The 16,699-nt window shown below is 43.5% G+C and overlaps 1 protein-coding gene across 1 annotated transcript in view; it reads right to left on the bottom strand.

Annotated features, from left to right (window-relative positions):
• Nucleotides 1–3,708, bottom strand: part of Esm1 (endothelial cell specific molecule 1) — a 9,608-nt gene extending 5,900 nt beyond the window's left edge. The window contains exon 1 of the mRNA XM_050152833.1: nucleotides 2,449–3,708. Coding sequence (XP_050008790.1) covers nucleotides 2,449–2,749 — 301 coding nt within the window. The 5' untranslated portion in view covers nucleotides 2,750–3,708. The remainder of the gene's footprint in view (nucleotides 1–2,448) is intronic.
• Between the last annotated feature and the right edge of the window lie 12,991 nt (nucleotides 3,709–16,699).

Here is a 16,699-nt window from a genome sequence, read left to right as displayed (position 1 = left end):
GCCCTGTGGGAAGTCCAAGGACCACCCACCTCCATCCAGGTCTAGTAAGGTGAGCATCCAAACTGCCTAGGCTCCCACAAAACCAATAGGTGCAGTAGGATCAAAAACCCATTGCCATTGTTCTTGGGGTCTCAGTAGTCCTCATTGTCTGTCCCTTATTAAAAGAGCAGAGTTTGTAGCCTAACAATACCTCACAAGGTTAACTGAGGAGCATCCGTGTAGGACACTGGGGTCGTGACCCCCTTTGGCAAACCTCTAGCCCCCAAAAATATTTACATTGCGATTCATAACAATAGCAAAATTATAGTTATGAAGTAGCAACAAAAATAATTTTAAGGCTGGGGTCAGCACAGTATTAGGAACTGTGCTAAAGGGTCGCAGCATTAGGAAGGTTGGGAACCCCTGGCAGAAGATGTTTTCTTTCAGCATGGAGGTATCCTTGCCAGTGTACAATCACACATGCATCAAGACAGGCTGTGAGAAACGGAGTGTCCAGCCCTCAGCAGTGCCTTGGATGGTCAAGATGGATGTGCATGAAACAGGTCTTTAAGGAGACTGCACAGATCTTTTCCCCGTCACTCGAAGGATAGAAGGCTCTGCTGCTATACACCCTCCTTACCCTGGAAAGAAAAGTCCTTAAGACAGATCTGAAAAACCCTTCTGGCAGAAAAGCACAGGGTTAGGATGTGACTGTCTTCAGCAATGCTGAAAATGAAAACCTTAGCCAACTTCCCAGCTCCAGGTCCAGGGCAACCCCCGATGTGCAGGTCAGATAGTAAACATTTTATAAGTAAGTGTTGGCTGCTCAATAGCTAGCCAGCCACATGGGGCCAAACATCTAAATGCTAAACAAACAAACAAACAAACAAAATCTGGAATTCACCTGCAGCAATAGAGAAGAACCCACGCCGCTCTATTATTTCCAGGAGTGAAAAAAACAGCTCGAAACTGAACTCTGCAGCAATGCCGAGGATGCCAGAAAGAGCAATTCAAAACAGACTGCTAACATCGTAATTCACTAACCTCCGCCTCACAGAGGTCACTGTCCATTCGTAACCTCATTTACAGAGGTGTTTTTATGCCAAAGGAAAAGCAGTTCCCCTGCATACGCTCATTATATCATAGGCAAGACTGGGCTAACCACGTCCTCCCTGATTTCCTTATGTGAGGTGCTGTTTTCTTAGCAGATGAGCCCTGTAATTCCCAGAAAACTCAGAGCCTATTCAGTTGAAAGAAATGTGTATAAGTGTGTTCACCAAAGAAGATATTTCCTCGGCAGCCCGCCTCTTGTCGGTCTTAATCAAAAATAATATAAGCCAAAGAATAAAAAAAAAATTCCAAATTTTTCTAGAGTTTCTTTTTGGAAAGTTTTGCAGACTAAAAGGTGATGGCTTTGTAAACTATTTTCTACAATGAAAATTGATGAGATTGCCTCAATACTGTATGATTTTCATTCAGGAAAAGACGTGATTTATTGAACATATAGAATATGAGTTACTTAGAAATTTCTCAGAACATATTTTTCTGATTTGGGCAGCTTCTTTGCATTATACAACTGGATAAAATTCTACAGTACATTGCTTTTAATCACAATAATACATAAAGATGAGATCATATGGCATCTATGTATGGGAGATTTTTTAGTAACCACTTCTCTTACTTTTATACATTCAAAAATATTAATTTAGTGGCTAAGTTTGGATATAAATTCTACAGATTCATCAATGTATCATTTAGCTATGATTTCTGTCTTAATCATAATTTAATTTTTTTCATCTATAAAATAGCCACTTTATTTTTTAAACAGGCTTCTAGACTTTTATTATTTCTGCCTGTCTTACAACATCTGCTATTTTCTGGCCAAGTGAAAATTTTTTCAAATAAAATTAGGTTTATTTTATACTGCAGGGGACCCTCCTGCAAGAGCATGAGTTATTTCTTAGACTGACTTAAGCCCACCCTACGCCATAAAGTACGTTGGTGTTCACCAGAAATAGTTAAGCTTGAGAGAGGCACTCCTCCCTGCGAACTCTTTCAAGATCAAAGGCTGGTTAAATCTGGGGCTGGAAACCACTCCACGAGGTTATCTCAGGAGGACCTCTGTAATCATTGGCTCACAGAGGAAAGGACACCTACACCATTTGGAACAGACTACCTGTCAAGTTTCTAAAGCCTTCCAGAAAAGGAAACCACACAGGCTACCCCTGCAACCTTCTTTCTCGAATCTAAATGCAGGGTGGAATGCCGCAACCCTTGCTGTGATTCCTGCACGCTGCATGCCCAGTCTTCCTGCAGATACAATTCCCTCTCTTCCAAGCACACCTCCTGCATCCATCGGTACTTCTCTCCCTGGTAGTTCAGGAGGAAAGAGGAGGAACTTACCTCCCATACTGACTAAATGACCCGGAGGGAGCCCTGCACAGTGGGAAGCAAGGAGTTGTTCTTTACCTTTGCAAATACCAAACTCGTCGCCGAAATCATCCTCCTCACTGTAAAAGTGACATTTCAGCCCCGGACCACACTTGACGCCGTCCATGCCTGAGACTGTACGGTAGCAGGTTTCCCCGGGTCCCGCGGCGCACACCTGACAGCAGCCACAGTCATCCAGCACTGTCCTCTTGCAACGCAGGCTACTTCTGCACTCACTGTTGTCGCACTGATCTGGGCAATCCACCGCGTACTTGGCGCTCCAAGCCATAGCCAGGTGCACAGGTACCAGGAGCGTGGTCAGCAGCAAGAGGCTCTTCATGTCTCCCAGCTGGCTCGGGCTCAGCTCCCTGCCGTCGCGGTCTTTGCTGGCGGGAAGCAGCCGTCCAAAGTAGTAGCTGAGCTTCTGCCTACACGTTTATGAGTTTTATACACTGCGTTGCCCGCATGCTTCCCCGTCATCAATTTCCTCAACCCAGCGGCAGCGCTGAGCTCCTGCCAGCCTCTCTTGTTTTAGTTTATGAAATCCAGGATGAAGGCTGGGATTAACATGCCGCTGCCATCCAGGAATTGAAAAGCCCAAGCTGATGTCATCTGTTATGTTTAGATGGTTGTTTTGCATGAAGGCTGAAAAACTCCGCTCACATCCGTCTCAAGGACTCAAGGACGTCTGCGAAGAGGGAATAAGGAAGGTCGTATAGCCCCCTTCTGCACAGGAATTGTTCTGATACCGACATAACACTCGGGATACAGCTTTGTTTCACTGTCCCTTAGTCCTGGGGAGACTGACACAGGCATGAATCAAGCCAGAAGAAGCATCTACCAAATAAAAATAAGCACTTGGTATTTCTCCTCGATATATAATTGTGAGATCATTTGGAAGAAGAAATGGTTATATTGTGTTTTTTCAAGACTTAGAAGAAAGAAAATATTTGGATAGAGGCCTTTTAAAGACTTCTTGCTTCCTTCCATGCGCCTCCTCAATTGTTATTTCTAAAGCAATTTAGGCTGTTCGTGGTCAAGTCTATCCTGGCTGTCACTGTGTTTAGCTAGATATGCCACAAGCTAAGCAATTTCTTTAATCAATACGAGAGAAAGAGAGAGAGAGAGAGAGAGAGAGAGAGAGAGAGAGAGAGAGAGAGAGAGGGAGGTAAGGTTGTCCCTGCATTGTTTCTGAATTACTTAGTTCTGGAAGAACTCATCAGTTGGGGCTGCTCCTGCCCCAAACTCCCTGGGGAAAAGGCTCATCCATCACCCAGTCTGTTTGTCCGTGATTGCATCCATTTGGTCCTTCTTCTCACCTCCTGGCATCTATCAGAGCGTTTGCTTAAAAACCGCCAAACAAGGCAGTGAGCCCAAAGAAACAAGTGAGCCAGCAGGGAAACAGGAACGCAGCTCCAGAAAGGCTAGTCATGGGGAAGGGAAAACATTACCCACCAGGAAGCAGGGTCTTCACGCGGTGGAGGGACACAGAGCGTAGCCACACCAAGGAAAACAATAGCCCTCTTAAAGTATTGGCTGGCCCAGGGCCTTTCTGTAGCCAGATTTGTGAGCAGAGGATGCAGATGTCAGAAAAGACAGGGAAAGCCTCACACAACAGCACGTTCAGTTTTACGATTCCCACCCCGTTTGTCAATCTAGAAATAAAGCCTCTGCTGCTCGGTTAAAGAAATGACCCAGAGAAGTGGGTAATTCCTGTCTGTCATAACGTGACTTTGGGGCATCCATGGAACCCCCTCTTCCTCTGTGAGAGCTGGTAGTGTCAGAGCACTTGACCCCTGAAAGTTGTGTGCCCTCTAAGAGATAAAGATGTGACATCTTGATTAGGCGGTGCCAGGGTACCTTTGGGGGAATGGAGGCAGCAGAAACAAAAAGTCAAGGAAATGGGAAAGTGAGAAATGAAGGCAAGACTTCTAGTTCCCAAATTTCCCAAAAATTTTTCATGACAATCTAACTTGAAACAGTCTGTGCTCATCTCTCCTGGAGCAAACATGCACTTAGCAGGTGGGACACTCATTGTGGTAGTAGTAGCTAATGTCTGTGCCAAGCACTGTTCTTTGTGTACATATAAATTATATAAAGTAATTCACTGTGTAGTTAATCATACAAAACAATTACTTTAGACATTTCTGTTTATGTGATACACTTTGATCATATTAAACCCTTTGAATATCCTACCTTTAATTTTTTAAAATTAATTTATTAATCATTCCTCCACTTAACTCCTTCTAAGTCCATCCAAAGAAAGCCACTGACTCCAATTCGTGCTGCCCGCCTGGACCCTAGGTAACCTACCAGGGGCCAGACCCTTAAAAAGTAACTAACCCTCCTTCTGTCAGAAGTTAGGATCGTCAGTAGTTCCTCAGCTACAGGAGGGGTAGGGCTTGTGAGGCTGCCCTCCTTCCCTACTGGGATATCCACTAGCTTGGCTTGTGCTGGCAACCATAGCTGCTGAGGTCAAGTGCAGTGGTCCTACCGTGCCCAAAACACATTTGTTTTGCTCCAATTCTCCCAGACCCCTGACTCTTACAATCACTCTATCCCCTCTTCCTCAGTGGTCCCTGAACCTTGGGGGACAGGGGTGTGGTGTGTTTCCCGCTGTGGCTGAGCTCTCTGCAGACACTTCTTTCTTCTTTAGCCATTTGTGAGTTTCTGCCTTACCCGCTGTCCACTATACTTAGAAAATCTCCGTGAGGTCTGAGCAGTGCCTGAGTCTACGGGTCCTATTCTCCTTGTTTATTCCTCCTTCCAGTCTCCCTGCTTCATTCCTTTATACCCAATGGGCTTCTGCGTACTTTTCTTTCTTTGTTCTCTACATTTCACTATCAGGGAAAATACGGACTTTGTGAGGCTGTGAAAGTGATGTTCTTCAATGTTTTTCTTTCTTATTTACTCCCACGATCCCCCTAAATATTATGAAGCTACTACGAATATCATGAATCACTTTTTGGATGAAGAAGCAGAATTTTAAAAGGGGTTAAATAATTGACTCTTGGCTCTTATAATTAATTGTCAGAGGTTAATGAGAGTCGTCTAAGTCTAATGTCAGGGCCACCCTACTGCTCATTACAACCCAAGTAAGCCTCAGTGGACAACACGCCAATGGTCTGGTTCATGACTTATGCTGTGTCCTATTCAGATCGTGTTGAACATCACTTTCTGAGAAAATAGTGGTCAACTGGAAGTATGGTCAATAATGTCTAATCTTTACAAAGATCTTACTATGGGCAGACACTAAGCTACGCACTTTATACAGGTTACCACGTTTAGTCTTCCAAACAACACGAGGAACTAGGTATCATTCATATCCCCATCCTAGAGATAAGAAAATAGATGCCGGGAGAGGTTAAGTATCTGGTCGAATATCACATAGTAAACAATTAAGTTAGGACTCCGGCCCTAAGATCAGTGGGCTCTGGACACTAGCATACAAACTCCAAAGTCAAATACACATAGGAGGCAGACAATTGATCCAGGTGGCTGAAGTACTGAGCTGTGCCAGTAAAGTCATCAAATGGACTCTTTCCACCTGGAGACCATACAAACCACAAATACTTTCCACTATGCAAGACAAATGAAGACCAAAATGATACCACGTTTGGCAAATGCAATGGACAGAGAGAAAGAATACATTAATGGTACCAAACCCATAATACCACGCCAAACACAGTCCACAGAAAACAGCAGAAATAGGATTGCCAGAGTTCATCAGTGATGAAACTATCTCAAGGCATAACATCTAACTATTTATTTGGGGGAAATTATGATCACTTGTTTCTATGACTCCACAAAACCCCTTTGTCCCAGCAATCCTGATGAGATCTTTTTTTTTTTTATTTATTTCTAACTTCTCCAGCGTTTCAAGTAGGGAAGTTACCAATAACCCAAAGGTGGTTAGGAGATCACAGCATCGTTAATCAAGAAGCTGACTTTCACCTTCAGCCAGCACAGAGAAAGGAAGGTAAAGGGAAGGCTGGTGTGGATCCCTAAGGTCTGCCTCGCTGGCTAGCTCTGCACTTGCGTCTGGCACATACCTACTCCTGCTCAGCCCGTGCAGCCGCTGTCAAAGAGTGAGAAAGGACAAACTCTCCCAGTTCAAGTTACAATGAGTCAGTCCAAATCATCCCTGGGTGCCGAGGCGATAGCAAGTGATCTTCCAGCAGAGAACAGAAATGATTCAAGCAGAGAGTCTGTCAGCCCGGTACATCCTGTACACCCAAGTGTCGGTGCGATTCTTTCCTTGAACTCACGGTCCTAACCCAAGAAAATAAGTTGACGTAATATGCATTGATAATTTGTGCATTATTTTCCACGTAATGACTGGTTGCAATCAAATACCAAGGCTTTATTTCTGGATAGACGAAGATCTGGTGGGAAAGATCCTGTATGCTTTCCAAACCTTCATGGTCAAGTCAATTGTACCTTATTAACTGTGCCTTCTGAATAAACCATCTCTACCAGATAATGTTGATTTGATTTAAATGAGAACGGCAGGCTTAAAAGAAAGTGTTGCCAAGGAGAAAGTGGAAACACGTATAAGAAAATTTTAGGTATATTAGAATTGATTTTCAGCTTAATTTTTTTGTGCAGGGGGGGCATCTAAAATCTCCCTGCTTTGATACCAGCTCTAATATTCCTATTAGTGCCTGTTGCAAGGACTAGCACATAGCAGAACCTACTAAATACATAAACACAACCACCTGTTTCTCTCCTTTTCATTCTCTTTCTACCAAGAGAATCAAAGTGAGGGTCAGGTTCTTGAATGGGCTGAACTGACATACAGAACAAACTGTTCCCTCGAAGGAAGGAGATCCAGACTTCAAGGAAGAAGCCACTAACCAGACTAGACTATAATCCCATCATGTCAGCTCCCGTGTGACTACTCCGCTTTGTCCTTGCCTTGGAGGTATATGGGACCCCCCCTACAGCCATAGGTCCCTGAAGAAGCACACCTGTCAAACAGCTAAGAATCGTGGTGCCCCCTGGTTAGTTGTCTAAGTCAAAGACATGGGAACACTTGTAGGTGTTCTAGAAATATCTTAACTGCTACCAAACTATATGATCCTAAGAAACCCACATAGCAGATGATTTAGACCTCACCTCACTTCCTCAACAAGGAGCTAAGAAGACTAAACAGGGTTAGAGCTGTGAAGACATCATGACCATTACAAGCAAGAGTCTAGTTTCTGAGGATTTGCCTTATTCTGCTTGGATGTTTATGTATGTGCATGTATGTATCTGTAGTTGCTATGTGCAGGTGTTTATGGGTACTCAGGTGCATGGGTATGCAAGTGCATATTAAAGCCAGATAACACCTTTGGATGCCACGCCTTAGGACTGCCCACCTTATGTTTTGAGATGGGATCTCTCACTGGCTGGGCTGGCTGGTTAGCCAGTGAGCCACCGAGGATTTTCCGTCTCCAATTCCAAAAGTTGAGATTATAACCATATACCACTATACCCAGATTTTTATGTGAGTGCTGGAGTCAAACTCAGGTCCTCGTGTATATGTGGCAAACACTTTACTAGGATCCTCAGCACACAAGTTGCTTCATTCTTCAGAAATGAACTCATGTATTGGAGCAATATTTTTTCCCCAAAATGATCTCTATAGTTATTTAAGGTTTGACTTTTTTAAGAAGGTGTTTTTCCAAGACTAAACATAATTTTTACACTATTTTCAAAAAGTACATTTGCATGTAAGTGAAGAGCTCCTTTTTTCTTCTCTTCTTTCTTTCTTTCTTTCTTTCTTTCTTTCTTTCTTTCTTTCTTTCTTTCTTTCTTTCTTTCTTTTTTGACAGGGTTTCTCTGTGTCTAACAGTCCTGGAACTTGCTCTGTAGATCAGGCTGGCCTCAAACTCATAGAGATCCACCCACCTCTGCCTCCTAAGTGATGGGATTAAAGGCATGAGCCACCACTGCCCAATGGAGCCCAGCATCCTAATTAGGCTTCTTACAGGAATGCTGGCTCTCTGGTTTCCTAATGGGCAGCACTGTAAACAGCTGGAGAGCCAGCCCAGCGGCTTAGAGGAAAGAACCCTTCAAGAACCGTAAGCATGAAGGTCTCTGAGTGAGCATGGAGAGATGGCAGTTTGCCTACAGTGTCTGCTACCTTGCCACCACACCCAGATGTTTAATTCCAATGGGATCTATGGAAACAGCAGTAGAATCAGGTTGTTGGGTTTTTTAATCCCAGTAAAATCTAGACACTTAACTTTGATCACAAGGGTCAGAATTCTTTCAGAGGCGCATGGTCTAGACTTGGAAGTGTATAAAGAGCTGTCACTACTCAAAAGACCTCCCTTTGTCCCCAGTTCTGCCAGGTTCCAACCTAAAGAGCCAGGGTAAGTTTCTTCAGTAACTAGTTCTCTTTTATACTGTGAGTGTTAGGCTCTTTCTTAGGGGTAAAATACCAAAGAAAACTGACTTAAGAGGAGAAAGACTAAGACTGGTCCCATTCATGGTTTTAGCCCACGGGAACTTGACTCTGTTGTTTCTGGGCCTGTGGTGAGACAGGACATTATAACAAGGAACTGCGGGAAGACAGAGATGTTCGCTCCCTGACAACCAGGAAGCAAAGAGCAGGTGTATCAGGTCTTTTGTATGAATAGGCAAAAAAAAAAAAAATTTAATGTAAAAAAAAGATTTTTTTTAATAACCAAGGCCCAAGAATAACTTCTAAGACCTTTAGTTAGGATGAGTTGGCATCTTCAGACTTATGCTTCAGTCTGATGTCAAATATCTTGGTTTCATTACCCCCCTGGGATGCTCAAAATGAAGGACTGTGTTGTGGTTTCTAAAGTGAAAAGAAAAAAGAGGAGGAAGAGGAGGAAAGTTCTGTCAACTGCCGTGGCCACTGTGAAGTTTGCAAGACTCTAATCTGTAAATTGACGCAGCATGGCGCCCAAGGGTGTCCCAGTGTGCTGTGTCTCGGTCACCAGGCTATCTGCATCACAGCAGGCGGGGGAGCCTGTCAGAAAGAACACAGCCAAGGATTCCAGCTTGGCGCGTCTGATTAAGGACTGGGGATTGGATTGTTTTAAACAAATAAACCAATTAATTCTTAGAAACCCAGAATTTTGAGAAGCCTCCAAAGTAATGTTTTTTTTTTTCAGTCATATCTCATCCATTTTACTAGGATTAATACACAGAGATTGCTCTGAGGATTTCTAACAGAAAAAAAATATATGTAAGGTATCCACTTAAAATTTTTAATTATAATATGCTCATGAATTTTTTTAACCCGTGCCACTGACTCTGAGGTGCACACCTTCATACTGTCATTGCTGCTATGTGCACACTAAAACCTTCAAGATGGATGTCAGTTATTCAGAACAGATTCTAAAGGTATCAGTGGGAGTTTTCATTTAAGGAATGTTCTGACTTTGTAGCCATGAGATCATCTACTTATAAACAAACAAATAAGCAGAGGCATTACTTCAGAAGGCTCATATATGAATGTCAATCATCTTAGGAATGTTTGAACCATTACTGAACTGATATTTCTTCTTTTTTAAATTTTTTTAATGTGCATTGGTGTTTTGCCTGCATGTATGTCTGTATGAGGGTGTCAGATCTTGGAACTATAGACAATTGTTAGCAGCATATGGGTGCTGGGAATTGAACCATTGTCTGGAAGAGCAGCCAGTCTTAACCACTGAGCCATCTCTCCAGCCCCCTTATGTTTCTTCTTATGAATTTACAACCTTCATGTAAATAATAAAAGCAAATCTATGTCCAAATAAGACAAAAAGTGTTTTAAACCATCATAAGTTTAAAAAATCAAGAGTATAAAAATGTTATGCCGAAGTTTAATTGGATGAAGGTTTTCCTTCCTTGACAGACACCAGACTAATGATACACACCCTGGTGACATCTTAGATTCAATGAAAAATGGTAGTTGTCAGTTTGCTTAGCAGGAGAATACATTCCGTTTTATCCATCTTTAATCTCCTTCTCGAGCACTACCATTATGAAATCTAAGACCTTACTCTTGCAAGCTGCCTGAAAAACATCATCCTAACTTAATCTGACTAGAAGTATTTCGGGGTTAAGATGCATGTGCTGTAAAACTCAACTTTAATAGCCCACTCTCGGTTCCAAAGCACGCACATACATCCCAGCTTATGTTTCTAACAGTAGACAGGAGGGAGCCTGAGTCCCCGTCACCATTTCCCAGACAACATGCTGAGCCTACCTTCCTCTGTAAATATATTTAGGAAGTACTCATGAAACAAAACACCAAACAGTGCTCTCAGAAATGAAAGGAATTCGGTAGTTTTCAAGGTAGCAAATCCAAATTTCAACTTCAGTGTAGTCCAGCTTAGAAGGCTGGTCTGTAGGAGACCAACTATTTCTGCCCCAGAATGCCCGGCTGAGCACGAACACTTGCTATTTTTCAATATTAATGCTTTTTTTTAATTATTCAACGTGACAAAACTTTAAGGTTATGAATATGGACAATCCTTCCCTTTTCTAGACCAAAACTAAGAAGGTGTAGGGTACCTGACCCTGCTAGGGAATACCTGAAGGGAACTTGAAAGAGACGGGAGAGAAAGCCGCTGAGCAGGGCTTGTTTGGAAGGGGAGTAAGTGTGGGAGGCTCAAGGCATCAAAGCTGTCCATTTGATCCATCCGTGACTGGGAAACTAACTCAGAAATTTCTCCCTAAAAGGCAGAATGCCGGCAGCCATTCCCATTCAACAAGAAGAGCTGAAGACACCAAGCACCAAGCGGTGCGTTCTTCCACGAGCGTTCCCACGGAGCAGACGGAACAGGCAGATAACAGAGACTTTCAGCAGCTGAAGAGAGGATACAGGAAGGGAGAAGAATGATTCAAGACCTAACTATGCCCACGCTCTGAGCTAGAGTGTATCCAGTTCAGAAAAAGACTGACTTCCGGAAAGGCTCAGGAGCAATGGCTTATTCAACAGACAAAGAAATCAGGGCTTTTTTTCTTAAAACTTTAACATTTATCTTTAAGAAAATATAATTTACTTTTAAGTAAAATAAATCATTTACAAATAAAATCATTTTCATCTGAAGTAAATATTTTCTAAAGAGCTTTAGTTTTTCTTGATCTTGCTCTACAGTAGTTACCTTTATAAATACAGCGTAAAAACACCCAAGATTTGTTTCCCTAAGACAACAATTAGAACATACTGTGTGTCAATGTGTCCAAGCCTCAGCTATCTTGGAGGCCTTTATAAAGTGCTGCGGTCTGGCTGTTTTATAAACAACAACACTTTCTATCACACCGTTATGGAGGCTGGAAGCCCAAGATCAGATGGCTGGGTTTCCACGAGTCCCTCTTCTGGCTAGCCCCTTCAATGCCCTCATCTTTCAACGATGCCTTCCTTGATTTCCCCAGGTCAGATTTCATCCATCACCCAACCTTGCATGTCATGTCTGTTCTTCTTACAAAGCCTCTACATGACAGGTACCTCCTGTTTTCCAATAAACAAACCCAGTTCTGTGATCAGTGCCATGGCCCTTATAATGCCTGGTTCAGATCTTACATGCCTCAGAAGATCATGACACAGTATGTTGTTTAGGAAAAAAAAAAGCAACTTTCAGAGGGTAGCATGAAAACAGCAACCTTACAAGTGGCTGTGAGTGGGAGAGCCATTGGCACCCCAATTTTCTCCCAGCCTCACAGGGGTGTAGGGGATGGTGCATCGGGGATGCTCTCTCCCTCCATCTCTTTCCAAATAAACATGCTAAAGGCCACTGCAATATCATATTACTACCCTATCTGTTTATCCTTATTCTGTCTCCCCACTGCACCAAGATCATCTCTCCTCATGACCCTCACTCCTCTGTCTGAAATTAAAGGGAAGCAGAAGCAGTAGATCTATCCACCATATAAAACACACACCTTGGAGTCAGACTACTCAAGTCGGAACCCTGAGTGCACAGTCGTTGACAGTGTTGCTTGTATCTGAACCTAGATCTCCCAGAGAATAAAGGGACACAGGAGAGTATCTGCCTCCCTGAGTTGTTCTCATAGCTCAGTGCCTGGCAAGCAGTGACCACTCAAAATATATTGATGACGACATGGACTATGGATAGGACTCCAAGAGACTCCAATGATCCTGTTCCTTGTGAGCCTATGATTCTTGATGTCCTTAAAGCACCAAAGTGGAAGGATATTGAGAAGAAAAGGGGAAGTAGAGAAGGTCCTCGGGACGTGACAGATGCTCAGGCTGTGTCCAGACCAACAAAATCTTTACAGTGAGTTTGCCCGAGGTAGGAGAGGTGGACAGAGCTCAATCCATCTGACAAAAAGTCAGTGTTATCTCAAACTACTGGAATAGTTTCTTTCAAAAGAATCAGCTTTACACACACACACACACACACACACACACACACACACACACGGAAGCCTCAATATTGGTCCAGGATTTGGGGGGTTGGGGAGACTGCAGAATCTAGCTGGGAGCCTGAAGGCTGGGAGTGGGCTTTATTTCTAACACCCCAACAGTTTCCAAGGGACTGAAATAACAAGATCGTGGATGGGATGAGTCACACAGATTCACGGGATCAGAGAAGTCACAGATGATCAAAGGACTGACGAGCCTTCCAGCTCACTGCCCCTCAGAAACGAAAAGGCTCATTTCACGGAGCTTTCTGTAATCTGCCCCAACTAATTTTTCAAGGATTGAGTCTAGAAGAAGATTCAACAGGAGACTTAGCTGCTATAGCCGCTTGGATCTTAGACAATGGGGATCTCAGTGGGATGATGGAAAGCCTCATGTTATTATACCTTCCCCCAAACAAACTGAATGAACGTCCAAGTCCTCTGGAGGAGGGAGGGATGAAAGGCATTGCTGAGCAATTTCCAAAGCATTCAGAAATAAATACAGACATCACTGAGCATCACAAATCAGTAATCTATTCAAGGGTAGTTATGTAACTGTGTATCTCATGAGCATATCTGTGTGCCTGTTTGCTTTTTCTGTTCAATTCTCTGTTCTATGACGACGTCTGCCCATGGAAGTCCAGTGGGGTAGGTGTGACGTTAGTATAAAACATGCTGGTCATAACTTCCAACATTTACCTTGCCTATCACCTCACTTTGTCATGAAGGTGAGTGATGTTTAACGGACTTGGCCTCAGGAACAGACACGCAAGATGATCAATGGGACTCAGGAGAGCATATTAATAAGGAGGGAGTTATCTATGCTTGGTCCCATTCCTACATCTCTGCGCTTCCATCCAGTTTGATCTAGTGTGAAGGGCACTATAACCCATATAGACTGGATCTGGCAAGTCAGGGTTGGCTGAGAAGACACACTAGTTTCCCCATCGAAAGCACTGTTCAGAAGCCAAGTGGAACTAGACTTGGGATGTCACAACCTTCCAGCAACTTCCGTAGTATGAGAAGAGACTGGACACAGAGTAAGCAGATCTGCCAATACCTCAAACCCAGCCCAACCCATCAACTCAGCAGTCCGTTCTTGGGAGATGCTGACCTTTCTGAAGTGGTGGGAGCTGAGAACTGAGCCTGGGATGCCACAGCCCATTGCATAATTCCCATATAAGCATTTTCACGTGGGGACACTGGCTGTCTGCCAGCACAACCACAACTGGCCAGCATTGATCTCTGAAAGCACTGAGGCCTCCACTGGCCACCTCTGTTCTGGGGAGGCTGGCAGGCTCACTTCTCAAAAGAAGCCACCTTTACCTCACACAGTCATCACAAACCCTCCGTGAGAAACTAACTGTCCACTTCGTCCCTATCTGTAGTCAGATAAAGAATTTAAAGTTTCCCATCTAAGGCCAAAGTGCAGCTTTCTTATGTACCACATGGGATTTCTCCATATGTCACCTCCCCATCCCAAATACAACCTCTCCCCTTCCCCGCCCTGTTCTGTGCCTTCGGTGTACTATGCATTACCCAGGATCCATTGCCCTCCAGTTTCTGGCAGTTTTTGCATTAGAAGAAATTGCCTACGACACAAGAAAAAGAAAGCCCATGATAATTCTTTCCTGACTTTACCCTTCATCCTCCTGTTCCACAGCCCTCCTTTGATGGGAAAACAGGAGCAGCAATGGCCTCCTTTTATCACGTGCCCCCAAGTGGCTGCAGTCCCTGACCCTGCTCGCACCTCTGCAAGGGTGCCCTTTATGGAAATGTCTCCCTTTGAAACACCTAAGTGAAATTGGTTTCCGATAAGAATTTATTGGCGTAGGCATTGTTCAGCTATAAGATCCTGTAATTCTATACTTGTCGCCCAAGCAGGATGTTAAAACATCCTGACAGAAATATAGTATAAACACTGGACTCTTGACTTCCACAATTAGGTGAGAATCTCTGGCTCCCTCTCCTCAAAATTATCCATGAGTTATTTTTCTAAGTCAGGAACTTAGACTGATAAAAAGCACCCGTGGATATCCACTGAATCTAGTCCTATCAAAGCAACTACACGGTGACCTTGAAAACACGTTAGTTTTCAGTGAAATAATATGATTTGGATTTGGGTGAGAACATGGTATTTACTCATTAAGTGATGGTAGCGAAATAATGACTGTTACAGACTCATGTTAACATCTGTGGTTTTTCTTTCTTACATTGTTCACGTGCGGTACTCCTATGTGTGTTCTGTGCTGATACTGTCTCATGACCAAGACCCCACTCTCCACCTCTAAAATGTGTTCTAGCAGCGACTGAGCTTACTATAGAGACTCCTCTTCGCTCTGATCCTCTTGGCAAAACGTTGACTGCCTGCTTGTTTTGTCTCTTGCTTTCCCACAGGAAGAGAAATCTTATTTAGTCATTTGAATATATGGCTTGCAACGTCAATTGTTGCCAGGAGTTACTGTTGCTACTTTAAAATTGAGAATTAAGATATTTGTCCCAGAAAAGAATATTTTTAAATAAAATACCATTTTACTGTGTGTTCGGTTTTGAGCCACAGGTTTTTCCATCAATTTTCCGAGCCTTTCCTCTAAGGGAGAGGCACATAATCCCTCTCCCTAGACTCCCCGAGTTCCTGATGGCTTCTGGCACATTCACAAAACAACATCCTGGGGATCAAAGGCTTAAGATTACACAATGAAGAATGTTCTAGATGTCTGGAAATGGAAAGCCTGCATTCCTCTCGGAGAGTTTTCCTTCTTCCTGAATCGTGAATTCCTAAGCCCTCCTGGAACTTAAGTCTTCTGGAACTTTGAGCCCTCTGATTTGGCTTCTACAAGCTTTTGTGGCTTTGACTTGGGCTGACTCCTTTGCAGAAACTGTGCTGCAGTCAGCTTCCTTGGACCCTACTAAGTGTATCCTCGGGTCTCTCCCCTGAGATTCGGACTCCGTAGGACTTTGTTCTGAACCCAAGTTAGGGGCACAAAGGTCGTGTCACTGAGAGGTCACCTTTCTTCCTAATGTAATTCTGTGTTGTCATAAAGCTTTTTATGGTTTCCTCCCCCACATTGCGTGTCTGTGTGCATATGTGTGTTTGCTGATGTAACCTGTAGAACTGTAGCTTTTGCCTGTCCCTGCGATGTTCAGGCTCTGTAATTTCTTTCATTTCTTTGGGGAGATGTTCAACTCATTTTAGTATAGTACTTCCTGGGTAAAGACCAAACTTAAAATAGTTTTCCAATCACCCCCTCATTAAACATGCACATGTTAAGGAGAAACCTGTCTGCCTGAGCATTTCTAGTGTGGCCATTTGAAGCATCCTCCAGGCAGGAGCAGTTCAAGACCTTGGGACTTATCTGCAACCTAACAATAGACAACACCGGAACATTATTCAACACCCAGCTTTACCTATGCAACCCATGTTCTCTTCCTAAGCTTCCTCATTCTGCATCAGCACACATCTCCGAGACACCTCACCTCAGAGATGCTGTCCTGCATCCTCAGACACTTCTGTTGTTGATGTTTTGTTTCCCGAGACAGGTCTCCCTGTGTAGCTTTGGAACCTGTCTTGGAACTCGCTCTGTAGACAGGCTGGCATGGAACTCACAAAGATCTGCCTGCTTCTGCCTCCTGAGTGCTGGGATTAAAGGCCTGTGCCATCACCAAAGGGTTTTTGGTTTTTTGTTTGTTTGTTTGTTTTTTAATACCTAAGGAACACTAAGTGAGAACTCACTGGAAAGCGGGCATTTCAAATGTCCTCTGATATAGGTGGTGTCTCCTAACATTAAATCCATGGAGAGGGGAACAGCAAAGGGGAAGCAGAACACTAAAGCCAGGAAAGGAAGGGGTCCCCGAAGCCCAGTTCCACTGGCTTTGAAACTTGAGGTTGACTGGCTCTTAGGAGTTGATATAT

Source organism: Alexandromys fortis, unplaced genomic scaffold, assembly GCF_014885135.2.
Source record: "Alexandromys fortis isolate MF-2015 unplaced genomic scaffold, M_Fortis_MF-2015_v1.1 scaffold_73, whole genome shotgun sequence".
NCBI lineage: Eukaryota > Metazoa > Chordata > Mammalia > Rodentia > Cricetidae > Alexandromys > Alexandromys fortis.
This window is presented reverse-complemented; position numbering and strand designations above follow the sequence as displayed.